Source organism: Dendropsophus ebraccatus, chromosome 9 (assembly GCF_027789765.1).
Source record: "Dendropsophus ebraccatus isolate aDenEbr1 chromosome 9, aDenEbr1.pat, whole genome shotgun sequence".
Lineage (NCBI taxonomy): Eukaryota > Metazoa > Chordata > Amphibia > Anura > Hylidae > Dendropsophus > Dendropsophus ebraccatus.
In genome coordinates this window covers 117,594,631-117,614,079 of record NC_091462.1, presented here as the reverse complement: position 1 = coordinate 117,614,079, position 19,449 = coordinate 117,594,631, and the positions used below count along the sequence as shown (strand labels likewise).

At 47.8% G+C, this 19,449-nt stretch overlaps 1 protein-coding gene across 3 annotated transcripts in view; it reads left to right on the top strand.

The window, feature by feature from the left end:
- The window catches only part of LOC138801654 (uncharacterized), an 82,258-nt gene that overhangs the window by 12,402 nt on the left and 50,407 nt on the right, over positions 1 to 19,449 (top strand). For all 3 annotated transcript variants that reach the window (XM_069984697.1, XM_069984696.1, XM_069984698.1), the window contains exons 4-6: positions 2,894 to 3,097; positions 3,373 to 3,404; positions 12,243 to 12,522. In XM_069984697.1, coding sequence (XP_069840798.1) covers positions 2,894 to 3,097; positions 3,373 to 3,404; positions 12,243 to 12,522 — 516 coding nt within the window. The remainder of the gene's footprint in view (positions 1 to 2,893; positions 3,098 to 3,372; positions 3,405 to 12,242; positions 12,523 to 19,449) is intronic.

The following is a 19,449-nucleotide window of genomic DNA, read 5'->3' as shown; positions in this document are numbered from 1 at the left end:
GGAGGGGGGGAGTATAATGGTGAGGGGGGGGTGATGGGTATAATGGTGAGGGGTGTGTACTGGGTATAATGGTGAGGGGTGTGTGCTGGGTATAATGGTGAGAGGAGGGGGGGGGGTATAATGGTGAGGGGTGTGTGATGGGTATAATGGTGAGGGATGTGTGATGGGTATAATGGTGAGGGGGGTGATGGGTATAATGGTGAGGGGGGTGATGGGTATAATGGTGAGGGGGGGGGTGTTGGGTATAATGGTGAGGGGGGGTGATGGGTATAATGGTGAGGGGTGTGTGATAGGTATAATGGTGAGGGATGTGTGATGGGTATAATGGTGAGGGGGGGTGATGGGTATAATGGTGAGGGGGGGGGGTGATGGGTATAATGGTGAGGGGGGGTGATGGGTATAATGGTGAGGGGGGGGGGTGATGGGTATAATGGTGAGGGGGGGTGATGGGTATAATGGTGAGGGGGGGGGTGATGGGTATAATGGTGAGGGGTGTGTGATGGGTATAATGGTGAGGGGTGTGTGATGGGTATAATGGTGAGGGGGGTGATGGGTATAATGGTGAGGGGTGTGTGATGGGTATAATGGTGAGGGGGGTGATGGGTATAATGGTGAGGGGGTGTGATGGGTATAATGGTGAGGGGTGTGTGTGATGGGTATAATGGTGAGGGGTGTGTGCTGGGTATAATGGTGAGGGGTGTGTGATGGGTATAATGGTGAGGGTGGGTGATGGGTATAATGGTGAGGGGTGTGTGATGGGTATAATGGTGAGGGGGGTGATGGGTATAATGGTGAGGGGTGTGTGATGGGTATAATGGTGAGGGGGGTGATGGGTATAATGGTGAGGGGGTGTGATGGGTATAATGGTGAGGGGTGTGTGTGATGGGTATAATGGTGAGGGGTGTGTGCTGGGTATAATGGTGAGGGTGGGTGATGGGTATAATGGTGAGGGGGGGGGTGATGGGTATAAGGGTGAGGGGTGTGTGATGGGTATAATGGTGAGGGGGGGGGGTGATGGGTATAATGGTGAGGGGTGTGTGATGGGTATAATGGTGAGGGGGGTGATGGGTATAATGGTAAAGGTGTGTGTGTGATGGGTATAATGGTGAGGGGGTGTGCTGGGTATAATGGTGAGGGGGGGGGGTGATGGGTATAATGGTGAGGGGTGTGATGGATATAATGGTGAGGGGTGTGATGGGTATAATGGTGAGGGGTGTGTGATGGGTATAATGGTGAGGGGGGGTGATGGGTATAATGGTGAGGGGGGGGGTGATGGATATAATGGTGAGGGGTGTGATGGGTATAATGGTGAGGGGTGTGTGATGGATATAATGGTGAGGGGGGGTGATGGGTATAATGGTGAGGGGGGGTGATGGGTATAATGGTGAGGGGGGGTGATGGGTATAATGGTGAGGGGCGTGATGGATATAATGGTGAGGGGTGTGATGGGTATAATGGTGAGGGATGTGTGATGGGTATAATGGTGAGGGTGTGTGATGGGTATAATGGTGAGGGGGGGGTGATGGGTATAATGGTGAGGGGGGTGTGCTGGGTATAATGGTGAGGGGGGGGTGATGGGTATAATGGTGAGGGGTGTGTGATGGGTATAATGGTGAGGGGGGTGATGGGTATAATGGTAAAGGTGTGTGTGTGATGGGTATAATGGTGAGGGGGGTGTGCTGGGTATAATGGTGAGGGGGGTGATGGGTATAATGGTGAGGGGTGTGTGATGGGTATAATGGTGAGGGTGGGTGATGGGTATAATGGTGAGGGGGGGGGGGTGATGGGTATAATGGTGAGGGGGGTGTGCTGGGTATAACGGTGAGGGGGGGGTGATGGGTATAATGGTGAGGGGGGGTGCTGGGTATAATGGTCAGGGGGGTGATGGGTATAATGGTGAGGGGGTGTGCTGGGTATAATGGTGAGGGGTGTGTGATGGGTATAATGGTGAGGGGGGTGATGGGTATAATGGTGAGGGGGGTGATGGGTATAATGGTGAGGGGGGGGGGGGTGATGGGTATAATGGTGAGGGGGGGTGATGGGTATAATGGTGAGGGGGGTGTGCTGGGTATAACGGTGAGGGGGGGTGATGGGTATAATGGTGAGGGGGGGTGCTGGGTATAATGGTCAGGGGGGTGATGGGTATAATGGTGAGGGGGTGTGCTGGGTATAATGGTGAGGGGTGTGTGATGGGTATAATGGTGAGGGGGGTGATGGGTATAATGGTGAGGGGGGTGATGGGTATAATGGTGAGGGGGGGGGTGATGGGTATAATGGTGAGGGTGTGTGCTGGGTATAATGGTGAGGGGTGTGTGATGGGTATAATGGTGAGGGTGGGTGATGGGTATAATGGTGAGGGGGGTGATGGGTATAATGGTGAGGGGTGTGTGATGGGTATAATGGTGAGGGGGGTGATGGGTATAATGGTGAGGGGGGTGATGGGTATAATGGTGAGGGAGGGTGTGCTGGGTATAATGGTGAGGGGGGGGGGTGATGGGTATAATGGTGAGGGGGGGGGGTGATGGGTATAATGGTGAGGGGGGTGATGGGTATAATGGTGAGGGGGGTGATGGGTATAATGGTGAGGGAGGGTGTGCTGGGTATAATGGTGAGGGGGGGGGGTTGATGGGTATAATGGTGAGGGGGGGGGTTGATGGGTATAATGGTGAGGGGGGTGATGAGTATATTGGTGAGGGGGTTGATCAGTATAAATCCATCACTTTAATGTTCCTGTCCGTCATTCTGAGGCTCCTTACATTGATCCCTGGTCCAGACCATCAGAACCCCTAATCCACAGCTTCCTAATAACCCTTGTGTATTAGAAGTAATGATGGGAGTAGTTGTCCTCAGTACTTACCCAGACTCTGATGCAGATGATATTTGTTGGGTTCAGGACCAGAAGATCTGATAATGGTGGCGACTGATCTGGAGGACGACGAATCCAAGAGAAGAATAATGACTGAATGGGAAGGAGGAGGATATCCCCGGCGTCACCTGCTGACCCTGACCCGGGCCGAGATGGATGAGATCTGGACACACACAGCTGATCTGGCAAGAAAACTCACCCGGATGATGGATACTCTCCAGGCGGCTGCAGGTGAGGAGGACAATGTCGTCTCTGATCTCCTTCTGCCATCATAGATGTGAGGATGATGGGGGGCGCAGTGTATGGACTGGGGGGAGGGGGCACCCCGGGATGTGATATAATAGTGTCTGGGGGTTATCAGTCATTATATGGTAAGTGGTTAACCCCATCCTGTCCGCTGCCATCTACTCCCTGGCTCAGGACTATATCCGGCAGTATGGAGAGCGTTATATTATAATACAGGATCTCTCGTCTGTTACTTATCATCTTTCTTTTCTTATTTCCAGAAAATTCATGTAATAAAACTCAATGGCCGCAGGTGAGAAATATCCCCGGGATCTACTGATAACTAAACTGCATAGAAATAACCAGCAACATGTAGGAAATGGGGGGATCAGGTGTATTATAGACACTTAGGGGGATACGACGTTTTTTACGCCAGACTTAAAAATGTCCCTGCATCTCCGGCGCTTCAGAGATTTATGTAGAGGCGGACTGACTCTACATAAATCCCGTGTGCGTCGGTGTGCACGGCAGAAAACCTACGCCAGCTGAAAGGTGGAGTATGTTTTCGGCGTATCTTTTGCCGTTCCGCCCCCTTCGCCATTTGCGAATAAAATAATACGCAAATTGGCACTTTCCGCCGATACGCACCTTAATCCATCTTAATGTGGTACGCTACTAAAGTACTCTGCCAGTGATAGTGGTTGCCATAACGCCGCTGCTAGCTCAGCACACAGGTGTAGTGTTGGTACCTGTTTTAGATATGGCCAGTTTAGTCGGTTCCTGGTAATGGTCGGTGACCTGCCGGGCTGTGATGGGTCCCTTGGGCTCCTGTCATGGTGGTCTGGAGTGGGGAGATGACCCATCCGGACTGTCAGTACCACCACCCCACAGAAAAGGGAGAGTGACCAGTGTCGGACTGGGCCACCGGGGGACCGCCGATTGACGCTCCTTCCCTTTTAACTGGAAGCGGTCGCAACGATCGCTTCCAGTTAAATGCAGAAGTGTTCCCATAGGCTTCCCGCCCTGTCAATCACTCTTGTGACCGCAAGCAGCTTCTTGCTGACAGACGAGAAGCTCCAGGCACCGCCATCACCACTGAGCTCTATGCACGGTGCGGCAGCTGGGACTTCCGGTTCACGTAGCGCATACCGGAAGTGCCAGCCGCTGCGGCGCGCACGGAGCTCAGTGATGATGGCGCTGCCCGGGACCAGGAGCTTCTCGTCAGTCGTTGAAGAGAGAAGAAGAGGCCCGTGACCGATGGGGGAGCGTGGTGACAGGTGAGTTGGGTTTTGTTTTTTTATCACAGGGGAACATCACTGGGGGCTATAGTGGGGGATGGACAATATAAGGGGGCTATAGTGGGGGATGGACATCACTGGGGGCTATAGTGGGGGATGGACATCACTGGGGGCTATAGTGGGGGATGGACAATATAAGGGGGCTATAGTGGGGGATGGACATCACTGGGGGCTATAGTGGGGGATGGACATCACTGGAGGCTATAGTGGGGGATGGACAATATAAGGGGGCTATAGAGGGGGATGGACATCACTGGGGGCTATAGTGGGGGATGGACATCACTGGGGGCTATAGTGGGGGATGGACAATATAAGGGGGGCTATAGTGGGGGATGGACAATATAAGGGGGGCTATAGTGGGGGATGGACATCACTGGGGGCTATAGTGGGGGATGGACATCACTGGGGGCTATAGTGGGGGATGGACAATATAAGGGGGGGCTATAGTGGGGGATGGACATCACTGGGGGCTATAGTGGGGGATGGACAATATAAGGGGGGCTATAGTGGGGGATGGACAATATAAGGGGGCTATAGGGGGATGGACAATATAAGGGGGCTATAGTGGGGGATGGACAATATAAGGGGGGCTATAGGGGGATGGACAATATAAGGGGGGCTATAGAGGGGGATGGACAATATAAGGGGGCTATAGGGGGATGGACAATATAAGGGGGGCTATAGTGGGGGATGGACAATATAAGGGGGGCTATAGGGGGATGGACAATATAAGGGGGGCTATAGTGGGGGATGGACATCACTGGGGGCTATAGTGTTGGATGGACAATATAAGGGGGGCTATAGTGGGGGATGGACAATATAAGGGGGCTATAGGGGGATGGACAATATAAGGGGGGCTATAGTGGGGGATGGACAATATAAGGGGGGCTATAGGGGGATGGACAATATAAGGGGGGCTATAGTGGGGGATGGACAATATAAGGGGGGCTATAGTGGGGATGGACATCACTGGGGGCTATAGTGGGGGATGGACATCACTGGGGGCTATGGGGGGATGGACATCACTGGGGGGCTATGGGGGATGGACAACATGAGGGGGCTATAGGGGGGATGGACAACATGAGAGGGCTATAGGGGGATGGACAACGTGAGCGGGCTATAGGGGAGTGGATAACATGAGGGGGCTATAGGAAGATGGACAACATGAGGGGGCTATAGGGGGGATGGACAACGTGAGCGGGCTATAGGGGGGTGAACAACATGAGGGTGCTATAGGGGGGTAATGGACAATATAAGGGGGCTATATGGGGAAATGGACAAGATAAGGGGGCTATAGGGGGGAATGGACAACATGAGGGGGCTACAGGGGGGAATGGACAACATGAGGGGCCTATAGGGGGGAATGGACAACATGAGTGCTACATAGAGTCAGCCTACCCACTAAATTAAGGCACAAAGGGGCCAATACAGATGTGCAGTGTGTAGAGAGATGAGGATGGTGACAGAGTGAGGAGACTAATATGTCTGTCTGGCAAATTCTGTGGATTCGTGGCTCGGAGAAGTTCTCATAACGGCCCTGGGCAGATGGAGAAGATGAAAAGGGAAGAACTCCGATCAGAGAAGACGTCCCCTGTGAGTCACTTTATATAACTGCACTGTAATGTATATGGTGTACAGAGCCTGTGTAGAGCTGGGGCCACCTCTATATGACTGTATGAGGTGATAGTGATCTGTGTACAATGGATGTTATTCAGTAGCGGCGGTGGTGTTAGTCAGTATGTAGTGGTATTAGTCAGTATGTGGCGGTGTTAGTCAGTATGTGGTGGTGTTAGTCAGTATGTGATGGTGTTAGTCAGTATGTGGTGGTGTTAGTCAGTATGTAGTGGTATTAGTATGTGGCGGTGCTAGTCAGTATGTGGTGGTGTTAGTCAGTATGTGGTGGTGTTAGTCAGTATGTGGTGGTATTTGTTACTTGTAATCCGGTACTGTGTTTTATTGGTCTTAGTATACAGGATTTGGTCAGTAACAATAAAGTGATGGTTGTGGTGTGACAGTAATATTTCCCCCTTGTATACTGGTATTATTGGTAATATTGGTATACAGGATTTGGTCAGTAACGGTATGGCGGTAATATGTATGGTGATAATATTTCCCTTTGATATACTGGTATTATTGGTAATATCACTTTCAGTATACAGGATTTGGTCAGTAATAGTATGGCGATAATATGTGTGGGGATATTTGCTCTTTATATACTGGTGTTACTGGTAGCATACAGTAGTATACAGTGTTATCATGCAAAGAAAATTGTCTTATAGCCCAATTACATCGGCCAATTATCAGTAACAAGCGCTCCTAGGAAGCCCCATGTAAAAGTGTCAGAGATCAGCTGACAAGCAAATGCCCCATAGTCGGCTGATTTGATCTTTTGTGCGGCTGTAATAATCATTGCTGTCGGCCGCACATCTCTATATATTCCTGCCCTGCTGATCAGCCATCATTTGCAGCCCTATGCTGCCCCATATCACGCCGTGTTACTGGACCCTTATTAATGTTACCATAGATAAGTATAGTGGCAGAAGGGTGGGCCCTAAGAAGGATTTCCCCTGGTGGGCCCAAGGCACTCCAGTCCGACACTGAGAGTGACCCAAGGTGTATATAGCTGATAGGTGTAGGTGCTGGTGCAATGATGACTGAGTCCCATTAAAAAAAATATAATGGCTTTACTAACAGTCTCTGGTAATATGGAAAATGACTTATCCTGATACAGACTTGTGTATCACTGGATCTGTGCTAGGAGATACTTTAAGTGCTGATGTAGAATAGAGATAGAAGTAGCGGTACTTGTGTAGCTTAGCGTTGAGCAGTGAAGAGAAGAGGAGAGGAGTCGTGAGGGTCCCAGCCCACGGTAGTAAAGTGCTCTGCCAGAACAATGGTAAGAAGAATACTTGAGAGAGATAATTGTGCCTGTGTTTCGATTATACTGTCTGTGACCACCTTCTTCCCTGCAGTGCCGAGGCACCCGTCCTTCCAGGGTGACACAAACCCCAACCTTGGTTACCTAGGTGTAGCTAAGTGTCTGAAATTATCTGGTGTCACCCCCGCTGCGAGATCTGCGAGTACCTTTGCTCTATCTGGGTCCATTTCTCTGTCCTAGGATACTGCCCTGTACTGTATAGAGAGGTTCTCGGCATGGGCTGGGATAATCCTCCTTAGAGTGTGTAGCACTGCATAGTGACTTGGATAGTGTAGGGATCTTCTCGGGGGATGGTGTGTTTTGACACAGTTCACAGCAGACTTGGCTTTGAAAGTAATAGCGTTTATTTGTAGCATAAACAGTCCAGCAAAATAAATACAGCAACACCGTGCTTTAAGAATATAACAAAACAAAAAGTCCTGCCCGTCTGGGCGCTTACTAATACACAGGTCACCTGTCTGACACTTCGGCAGGTAGTATCGCAGGGTGTGCATAAGCCCCAGCAGCGGCTGTATTCCCAGCTTCCAGCAAACACAGCCCCCAGGCTGGTCACCCCTGGCTGAGAGCCAACACTGGATCCTCTGCAGGGCTTTTACCTTCTCAGGCTGATTAGGATCAGAAACACCTGACCCCAAAACCTGACCTGGATCGGGGGGAGGGAATGGCAAGTCCCACTACCAAAACCTATCTGCCATTCCATGTAAGTCCAGGCCCGGCAATAATAAATAATAGCTCAGCAGCATAACACTACTGAGCACAGATGCCTCCTGGACTCACCATCTCACGCTCCGTATTACCTGGGTGAGATGTACATCCCCTCGAGCGCTTTTCCCGTGACATGTCCACATATCCCCCCCCCCTCTTTTTCAGACCGGAGGGCTGAGCATTCTGTCCCCACAGACAGTGTACCCTTGATAGGGCGTCAGCATTTGCCTGTAATTTCCCTGGCCGGTGTTCCACCATGAAATTAAAGTTTTGTAGGGACAGAAACCATCTAGTCACCCTCGCATTTTTCTCCTTGTTAAGCTTCATCCATGTTAGGGGGGCATGGTCTGTCACTAACTTAAACCTCCTGCCTAGTAAGTAATACCTCAGAGATTCTAGGGCCCACTTCACTGCCAGACATTCTCGCTCCACAATGGCGTAGTTTTTCTCGGCCGGGGATAGCTTCCTGCTTAAGTACATCACCGGGAGCTCCTCGCCATTCACGACCTGTGAGAGGACGGCACCTAACCCTGTGTTAGAGGCGTCTGTCTGTACTAGAAACTCTCGCCTAAAGTCAGGGGTAACTAGCACAGGCTGTGGCACAGGGCAGACTTAAGGCTTTGAAAAGCCTCCTCGGCCTCTGGAGTCCATGTCACCATTGCGGACTTCGCACCCTTTGTCAGGTCAGTTAGCGGGGCTGCAACTGTGGCAAAATTCGGCACAAACCTTCGGTAATAGCCCGTAATACCCAGGAAAGCTCTGACCTGTTTCTTTGTGAGGGGTTGAGGCCAATTCTGTATTGCCTCGATTTTATTTAGTTGTGGTTTCACTAACCCCCTCCCAATAATGTATCCCAGGTATTTGGCCTCCTCTAAGGCTAGTGCACACTTCTCTGCATTGATGGTTAACCCCGCATCACTTATGGCATCTAACACCGCCTGGACCTTACAGAGGTGACTTTCCCAATCCGGACTAAAAATGACCACATCATCGAGGTAGGCAGCGGAGTAATCACGATGTGGTCGCAGAATCAAGTCCATCAACCTCTGAAAAGTGGCAGGGGCTCCATGTAACCCGAATGGCATCACTACATATTGGAAGAGCCCATCAGGGGTGGAGAATGCAGTCTTCTCTCTAGCCTCAGGAGTGAGGGGGATCTGCCAGTAGCCCTTAGTGAGATCGAGGGTAGTTATGTACCTGGCATTACCCATCCTTTCTATCAACTCATCTACCCTGGGCATGGGGTACGCATCGAACTTGGAGATCTCATTTAACTTTCTAAAGTCATTACAGAACCTCCAAGTTCCATTGGGCTTTGGGATTAGCACAATCGGGCTGGACCACTCGCTCTGGGACACCTCAATGACTCCTAGGTCAAACATACGTTTTACCTCGGATGATACCGCCTCCCTCCGTGCTTCTGGTATCCTATAGGGCTTAAGGTTTACTCTGCTTCTAGGCTCAGTTTCAATGTGATGGTGAATGAGATGCGTACGCCCTGGTAGGTCAGAAAACTTGTCTTTATTTTTCTGCAGGAACTCCTTAGCTTCCTGCTTCTGGGATACTGATAGAGTGTCACCAATCCTGACCGGAGGGATTGGTGGTGACAGATGACCAACAGGCTTTGTCGCCACCAAGGATTCCCTGTCTTTCCAGGGCTTGATCAGGTTTATGTGATAAACTTGGAAAGGCTTCCTTCTACCTGGTTGGTGTACCTTGTAGTTGACCTCACTGATCTTCTCTACAATTTCATAGGGACCCTGCCACTTTGCTAAGAATTTGCTTTCTACCGTGGGAACAAGTATGAGTACCCGGTCACCTGGGCCAAATGTCCTGATTCTCGCAGAACGATTGTAAATTCTACTTTGGCCCTCTTGCGCCCTCTGGAGGTGTTCCCTTACTAGGGGCATTACAGTGGCTATACGGTCCTGCATTTGCGCTACATGCTCTATAACACTCTTGTATGGGGTGGACTCACTTTCCCAGGTCTCTTTCGCTATATCCAACAAACCCCTAGGGTGACGACCATAGACTAATTCGAAGGGAGAGAACCCTGTGGATGATTGGGGTACTTCCCTAATAGAAAACATCAGGTAAGGTAGTAAGTGATCCCAATCCCGACCATCCTTTTCCACTACTTTCTATAACATATGTTTCAGGGTTTTATTAAACCTCTCCACTAACCCGTCTGTCTGGGGATGATATACAGAGGTTCGTAGGTGTGAGATTTTAAACAGTTTGCATAGCTCTTTCATCACCTTTGACACAAATGGTGTACCTTGGTCAGTCAAGATCTCCTTGGGGATCCCCACCCTGGAAAACATATAAAACAATTCCCGTGCAATTGTCTTAGACGCAGTGTTTCTTAGGGGTACAGCCTCAGGATAGCGGGTCGCGTAGTCTAATACAACTAGAATGTACTGGTGACCACTAGCCGACTTTACAATGGGACCCACCAAGTCCATTGCGATCCGGTCAAAAGGTACCTCTATGATGGGGAGCGGAACCAAAGGACTGCGGAAATGCGACACTGGGGCGCTAAGCTGACATGTGGGGCACGACTCGCAGTATTTTTTTATGTCAGCATAAATCGCAGGCCAATAAAACCAGCAATAATAAATAATAGCTCAGCAGCAGAACACTGCTGAGCACAGATGCCTCCTGGACTCACCATCTCACGCTACATATTAACCTGGGTGAGATGTACATCCCCTCGAGCACTTTACCAGTGACATGTCCACAATAGATATGGAGTGTCTCATAGTTAAATGCTTTAGTCACCGGTCAGAAAACAGAAAATTATCTCTTCAGTGGTAATGGAATTGTATTCTTTATTTTTACCACAAGGTGTCACTGTTATGTTTAACCATTGTTTCATATTGCACAGCTGTAGTCACCTAAGGGTTACTGTTTTTGTACCACATGGTCTGTGCCAGCCTATGAGAGATGCTGTTCTTTACCTACCTATCTCTGCTCTCCTTCTGTGCACTCTGTGCTTACACAACACGACTCCTAGGATTCAGTCTAGTCTGGAGTGTGGTAGTAGACAGATATGTATGGAGAACACTAGGAGGACAAGGCTGGGATCACCCCAACCCACGCCGTGAACATTTCAACACAGTGCAGGACAGTATCCTAAAGCAGAGGGACTGTGTCCTGTGCTGGAGCAGGTACATCCACCTAATGTGTCCAGTGCTGGAGCAGGTACATCCACCTAATGTGTCCAGTGCTGGAGCGGGTACATCCACCTAATGTGTCCAATGCTGGAGCAGGGACGTCCACCTAATGTGTCCAGTGCTGGAGCGGGTACATCCACCTAATGTGTCCAATGCTGGAGCGGGGACGTCCACCTAATGTGTCCTGTGCTGGAGCGGGTACATCCACCTAATGTGTCCAGTGCTGGAGCGGGTACATCCACCTAATGTGTCCTGTGCTGGAGCGGGTACATCCACCTAATGTGTGCAATGCTGGAGCAGGGACGTCCACCTAATGTGTCCAGTGCTGGAGCGGGTACATCCACCTAATGTGCCCAGTGCTGGAGCAGGGACATCCACCTAATGTGTCCAATGCTGGAGCAGGGACGTCCACCTAATGTGTCCAGTGCTGGAGCGGGTACATCCACCTAATGTGTCCAGTGCTGGAGCGGGTACATCCACCTAATGTGCCCAGTGCTGGAGCAGGGACATCCACCTAATGTGTCCAATGCTGGAGCGGGGACGTCCACCTAATGTGTCCAATGCTGGAGCGGGTTCATCCACCTAATGTGTCCAGTGCTGAAGCAGAGACATCCACCTAATGTGTCCAGTGCTGGAGCGGGTACATCCACCTAATGTGTCCAGTGCTGGAGCGGGTACATCCACCTAATGTGTCCAGTGCTGGAGCGGGGACGTCCACCTAATGTATCTAGTGTTGGAGCAGGGACGTCCACCTAATGTGTCCAGTGTGTTTATAGGAGGAGTCACTTGGTGGGACTAAGCTGCTGACAGTGTCCGACCATCTCAGTGATGCCTAGACAAAATCCAATGGCTAAAGGGTTAATATATATAACAGGGAGGTGAGTCACGTAACAAGTATATAACAGCAGGGGGCACCATAATAGATCTATAACAGCCAAGGGTTATCAATAAGTGATTGATAACCAATCCCCCTGAGCTGTAGACTCGCTGACACTTCTCGGCCCCTTCTACATTTTTGCTTCATTCACTTTCAGAAATCAAACAATAAACTGGTTATCAGGATCTTCTCCAGAGATGCGGAGGTGCAGTATTCATGGCTGATGACGCTGCTGGGATTAGAGGTTTTCAGGGATTGTGTCCAGTCCGTCCGTCCTTGTTATATCAGTAATACAGGATTCCTGCAGTTCTATGAGGACGTGAATCGCTGCACATTCGGGATCCTGTATCACAGCAAGAACAGAGGACGCATCAATGTGACTAATATAGAAGGTTCCCTGTATGATGAGGAGCTGGAGCATCTCTCCTCTAGACTTGGTAAGAGATGGAGGACTGTGTGGAGGAGGGTGATGGTATTATGTATGATGAGGAGGAGCTCCATCTCTCCTCTAGACTTGGTAAGAGATGGAGGACTGTGTGGAGTAGAGTGATGGTATTATGTATGATGAGGAGCTGGAGCATCGCTCATCTAGACTGGTAAGAGATGGAGGATTGTGTGGAGTAGAGTGATGGTATTATGTATGATGAGATACTGGAGCATCTATGATAAGACATAGAGATATATGGGTGACAGTAATGGTATTATATATGATGAGGACCTTCTTAGGGCTCGTTCACACAGAGCAAAAGCAGCTGAAAAAAGGGGGGGGGGGGAGGATTCTAGTATATATTCTGGTATAGTCTAGTTTACTCGCCAAATACTCGCTGAATTTCAGCGCTGAATGCATGCGGATTCAGCGCGGATTCCTCGAGTATTCTGCGCTGAATTTGTCAAGAGCTGATTACGAGCTGAACACTTTCCTAGCGGAATACGCAGGGATTCTGCTTACATTCTGCTTATATTCTGCTCGGAATTCAGCGTCAGTTGATTTCAGGCAGATATATTTCCTCGTGTAATCTGACCCTTTTGCTCTGTGTGAACGTAGCCTGACTCTGGTAGTACTAGGCTGCTGCTGCTCAGTTGGAATCTGTCCGGTTGTCAACAAATTATTGGAACCCAACGCTGATATTTCTTCTTTTTAATAAATTAATAATTTTAAAAATTGCCGGGGCCTGTCAGCTTTCTTATTACCAGCCGCACACGGACCAACCATCCAGCAGCAGCCTGGCATTACCAGGGAAGGACGGGCCAGAGCCTTCTCCATCCTAACACCAGCCTGCAGCTGACAAGGGCATCATCTGAAGGGCTGGGGTGTGACAGTACCCGGCTCTTCCAGGAACTCTGATGGCAATTTTAATTGGGGTAATAATTATGGGGTTAATGTTAGATGGCTCCACTACTGAGTCTGTTAATGAATAAAAAATGTGATGAATGATGAGTAATACATCCAGTGTGATGGTGATGTATGATTAGTTCTACATCCAGTGTGATTGTGATGGGTGATGTATGATTAGTAATACATCCAGTGTGATGGTGATGACTGGTGAGGTGTGATGTATGATTAGTAATACATCCAGCGTGATGATGATGGGTGATGTATGATTAGTAATACATCCAGCGTGATGGTGAGGGGTGATGTATGATTAGTTCTACATCCAGTGTGATGGTGATGGGTGATGTGTGATGTATGATTAGTAATACATCCAGCGTGATGGTGAAATGTGATGTATGATTAGTTCTACATCCAGTGTGATGGTGATGGGTGATGTGTGATGTATGATTAGTAATACATCCAGCGTGATGGTGAGGGGTGATGTATGATTAGTTCTACATCCAGTGTGATGGTGATGGGTGAAGTGTGATGTATGATTAGTAATACATCCAGTGTGATGATGATGGGTGATGTGTGATGTATGATTAGTAATACATCCAGTGTGATGATGATGGGTGATGTGTGATGTATGATTAGTAATACATCCAGTGTGATGATGATGGGTGATGTGTGATGTATGATTAGTAATACATCCAGTGTGATGGTGAGGGGTGAGGTATGATTAGTAATACATCCAGTGTGATGGGTAACATAGTAACATAGTAACATAGTAACATAGTAAATAAGGTTGAAAGAAGACAAGAGTCCATCAGGTTCAACCTAGGAGAATCCTACTGTGTTGATCTAGGAAGGCGAAAAACCCCTATGGGGCAGAAGACAACCGCCCCACCACATGGAGAAACTCCCCCCCTCCCCCCCCTCCCCCCCCCCCCGACTGCAATGGCAACCAGAACAATACCCGGATCAACGTATCACCAGAAATCTAATGCCCATAACTTGTTATATTATATTGTTCAAGAAAAGTATCAAGTCCTCCCTTGAACTTATTTAATGAATCGGCCATGACAACATCATGTGGCAGAGAGTTCCACAGTCTTACCACTCGCACAGTAAAGAACCCGCGTTGATGCTGATGATGAAATCTTCTTTCCTCTAGACGTAGAGGATGCCCCCTTGTCATTGTTACAGACCTAGGAGTAAAAAGACCACTACAAAGATCTCTGTACTGTCCATTCATATATTTGTACATTGTGATCAGATCGCCCCTAAGACGTCTTTTTTCTAGCGTAAATAACCCCAAGCTTGATAACCTGTCTTGGTACTGTAACCCACCCATTCCCTTAATGACCTATGTTGCCCTCCTCTGCACCCGCTCCAGTTCACCTATGTCCTTCTTATATACCGGTGCCCAAAACTGTACACAGTATTCCATATGTGGTCTGACCAGTGATTTATAAAGAGGCAAAACTATGTTCTCATCTTTAGCATCTATACCTCTTTTGATGCACCCCATTATTTTATTAGCCTTGGCAGCTGCTGCCTGGCACTGATCACTAAAGTTGAGTTTACTGTCCACCAATACCCCCAGGTCCTTTTCGGAAGTACTTTTACCCAGTGTTTTATTATTTAGCACATAACTGTACTTATTATTTCTATGGCCCAAATGCATAACCTTACATTTATCCACATTAAACTTCATTTGCCATTTCTCCGCCCAAGCCTCTAGCTTCTCCAAATCCCTCTGTAATATGATATTATCCTCCTCTGTACTGATTACTTTACCCAGTTTAGTATCATCTGCAAAAATGGAGATTCTACTCTGTAGCCCCTCTACAAGATCATTAATAAAAATATTAAAAAGAAGTGGACCCAACACTGACCCCTGTGGTACCCCACTAGTAACTAAAACCCAATCTGAATATTTTCCATCAATGACCACCCTCTGTTTTCTATCACACAACCAGTTACTTACCCATTTGCATACGTTTTCCCCGAGTCCCAGCATCCTCATTTTGTAGACCAACCTTTCATGCGGCACAGTATCAAATGCCTTTGAAAAGTCCAGATACACAACATCCACAGCCTCCCCCAGGTCCAGTCTATAACTTACCTCTTCATAGAAGCCGATCAGATTAGTCTGACAGGACCGATCCCTCATAAATCCATGCTGGTGCTGAGTCATAAGATTATTATCATTAAGATACTCTAGTATAGCATCTCTTACAATCCCCTCAAATACTTTACCTACTATAGATGTTAGACTTACGGGCCTGTAGTTTCCAGGATCACTCCTTGACCCCTTCTTGAATATCGGTACCACATTAGCTATGCGCCAGTCCTGTGGAACAATCCCTGTCGTAATAGAATCTTTAAATATTAGGAATAACGGTCTGTCCAACACAGTATTTAATTCTTGCAAAACTCTAGGATGGATACCTTCTGGGCCCGGTGACTTATGGATTTTAATGTTTTTAAGGCGTTTCCCCACTTCTTGTTGTGTTAGGCAGGTGAGATTTATGGGAGGATTAACATTATCCCTAGTCATGTCGTCTGTTATGGGATTCTCCTCTGTGAATACAGTAGAGAAGAATGTATTTAGTAGATTGGCCTTTTCCTCTTCCCCCTCCACCATTACACCCAGATTATTTTTGAGGGGACCAACATTTTCGGTTTTAAGTCTTTTGTTATTTATATAAGTGAAGAACATTTTGGGATTTGTTTTACTTTCTGTGGCTATCCTTCTTTCTGTTGCTATTTTTGCTTCTTTTATTTGCGTTTTACACATTCTATTCTTCAGTCTATAGTTGCTCAATGCTTCCCCACTACCTTCTTGTTTTAGTAGTCTGAATGCTTGTTTCTTATCATTTATTGCACCCCTTACAGCTGAAGTTAACCACATTGGATTTCTCTTATTTCTACTACGTTTATTCCCATATGGTATGTGTAGTTCACACGATTTACCCAGGATGCTCTTAAATATGTCCCATTTCTCTTGTGTACTTTTATTTCTGAAGGCATTGTCCCAGTCTATGTTCCCAAGGTCCTCTCTTAGTTTTTGGAAATTAGCCTTCCTGAAATTTAATGTTTTTGTAGCCCCTCTACTAATAATTTTATTGAAGGATAATTGAAAACTTACTATGTTATGGTCACTATTACCTAGGTGACCCCCCACCTCTATTTTTGATATTCTGTCGGGCCTATTGGTTAAGATCAGGTCCAGAAGGGCCCCCCCTCTTGTTGGTTCCTCTACTAGTTGGGAAAGGTAATTATCTTTTACTATTTCCAAAAACACGCTTCCCTTCCTGGAGCTGCAGGCTTCTGCTTTCCTGTTTATATTTGGGTAGTTAAAGTCCCCCATAATAATGACTTCCCCCTGCTTCGCTGCCGCATCTATTTGTCTTATAAGAAGATTTTCTGACTCTTCCACTATACTTGGAGGTTTATAACTCACTCCTATAAGAATTTTATTATTCTTCGTCCCTCCCCTTATTTCTACCCAAAGAGACTCCACATTATCATCACATATATCCTCCCGCAGAATAGGCTTAAGGCATGATTTAACATATAGACAGACCCCTCCCCCTTTCTTATTTTTACGGTCATTTCTGAATAGACTATAACCCAGGATATTAACAGCCCAGTCATAGGTCTCGTCCAGCCATGTCTCGCTTATCCCCACTATATCATATTTCTCTTCAACCATTATGAGTTCTAATTCCTCAGCTTTATTAGTGAGGCTTCGAGCATTAGTATACATACATTTAATATATTTGTCCATATTCCCTTTCCTTTTATCACTAGTGACTATTCTAACCCCTCCCGCCGCTCCACCCCCAGTTCCATAATCTAGGCCCAGCTCTCCATCTACTCTGTCTTTACTCACTATATTGTTGTTGCCCTCCCCCCCGGTCCCTAGTTTAAACACTCCTCCAACCTCTTAGCCATCTTCTCCCCCAGCACGGCTGCACCCTCCCCATTGAGATGCAGCCCGTCCCTACCGTACAGCCTGTAACCGACCGAGAAGTCGGCCCAGTTCTCCATGAACCCAAACCCCTCTATCCTACACCAGCTCTTGAGCCACTTATTTACCTCCCTAATCTCCCGCTGTCTCTCAGGTGTGGCTCGTGGTACAGGTAATATTTCAGAGAATATCACCTTGGAGGTCCTAGTTTTTAGCTTCCTGCCTAAGTCCCTGAAATCGTTTTTAAGGACCCGCCACCTACCTCTAACTTTATCATTGGTGCCAATGTGGACCATGACTGCTGGGTCATCGCCAGCCCCTCCCAGTAATCTGTCAGCCCGATCCGCGATGTGACGAACTCGAGCGCCAGGAAGGCAACACACTGTTCGACGATCCCGGTCTTTGTGACAGATTGCCCTGTCTGTCCCCCTAATAATTGAGTCCCCCACTACCAGTACCTGCCTGGCCTGCCCTGAACTCCTGTTTCCCACCTTACTGGAGCAGACACCCCCCTGGCTTTCAGAGGCAGTGTCCTGCTGCAGCAATGCCACCCCTGAATCAACATCCCCCTCATCCGCCAATTTGGCAAACTTGTTGGGGTGTGCCAGATCAGGACTGGCCTCCCTCACACTCTTCCCTCTACCCCTTTTTCTAACTGTGACCCAACTAGCTGCCTCTTCCTCCTGTACCTCCATGCTATCACACTCTCCCCCATCTACCCCTTGGAGTGCTTGCTCAGTGAGAAGCAGACCCCTTTCCAGTTTGCCAATGCATCTCAATCGTTGCAGCCGCTCATTTAGATCCAGGATCTGGGCTTCCAAACCAGCAACATGCACACATCTCCCACAATGGTATGCACCCTCGATCGGTTGATCAAGGATTGCATACATCGCACAAGATGTACATTGGGCCGCATTGTCAAACATGGCGCTCATTTATATGGGGATATTATGTATAAAGAAAGAAAAAACAAACAAGCAACAAAAGCAAACAATGTGTTCAAAAGCAAATAAACAATTTGTTTTCCTCTAAAACGCCCCAAATCTAAAGTCCCAGAATATTAAAGTCCCACACTTGAGACAAAAACACACTTCAGATCAAAAACTCGCACGCTCCAAAACTCGCTCACAATACAATATAAAAGCACTTAGCTTGCAGAGTTTGTTGCTTCTGGCTCCTGTGTTGGAAGAGACTGGCAGGCTTCACACAGATGTAATTTATCAACTCTTAATTAGCAATCAGTCCCCTCCCCCTCCACCTCCCCCTCCACCTGTGTGAGGGGGAGGTGTGAGGTGTGATGTATGATTAATAATACATCCAGTGTGATGATGATGGGTGATGTATGATTAGTAATATATCCAGTGTGATGGTGATGGGTGATGTATGATTAGAAATACATCTAGTGTGATGGGGGATGTATGATTAGTAATACATCCAGTGTGATGATGGTGAGGGGTGATGTATGATTAGAAATACATCCAGTGTGATGGTGATGGGTGAGGTGTGATGTATAATTAGTAAAACATCTAGTGTGATGATGGTGAGGGGTGATGTATGATTAGTAATACATCCAGTGTGATGGTGATGGGTGATGTATGATTAGTAATACATCTAGTGTGATGGTGAGGTGTGATGTATGATTAGTAATACGTCCAGTGGGATGGTGATGGTTGAGGAGTGATGTATGATTAGTGATAGATCTAGTGTGATGATAGTGAGGTGTGATGTATGATTAGTAATACATCCAGTGTGATGATGGTGAGGTGTGATGTATGATTAGTAATACAGTGGTACCTTGGTTTAAGAGTAACTTGGTTTAAGAGCGTTTTGGTTTAAGAGCTCAAAGTTTTTCAAAATTGTGACTTGGTTTAAGAGCATTGCTTTGGTTTAAGAGCTCCCTGTACTGGGTGGGAGCGCGAGTGGAGAAGGGGCATGGCCTGCATAGCGGGGTCTACAGCCCTGTACTCTGACCCAGGAAGTCTCCCTTACCTTCCAAATCATAGCAGATCCACTTCAGGCTGGGGCTTGCATCAGGGGACAGGACTGTGGAGGTAATCTCTCCATAGCTGT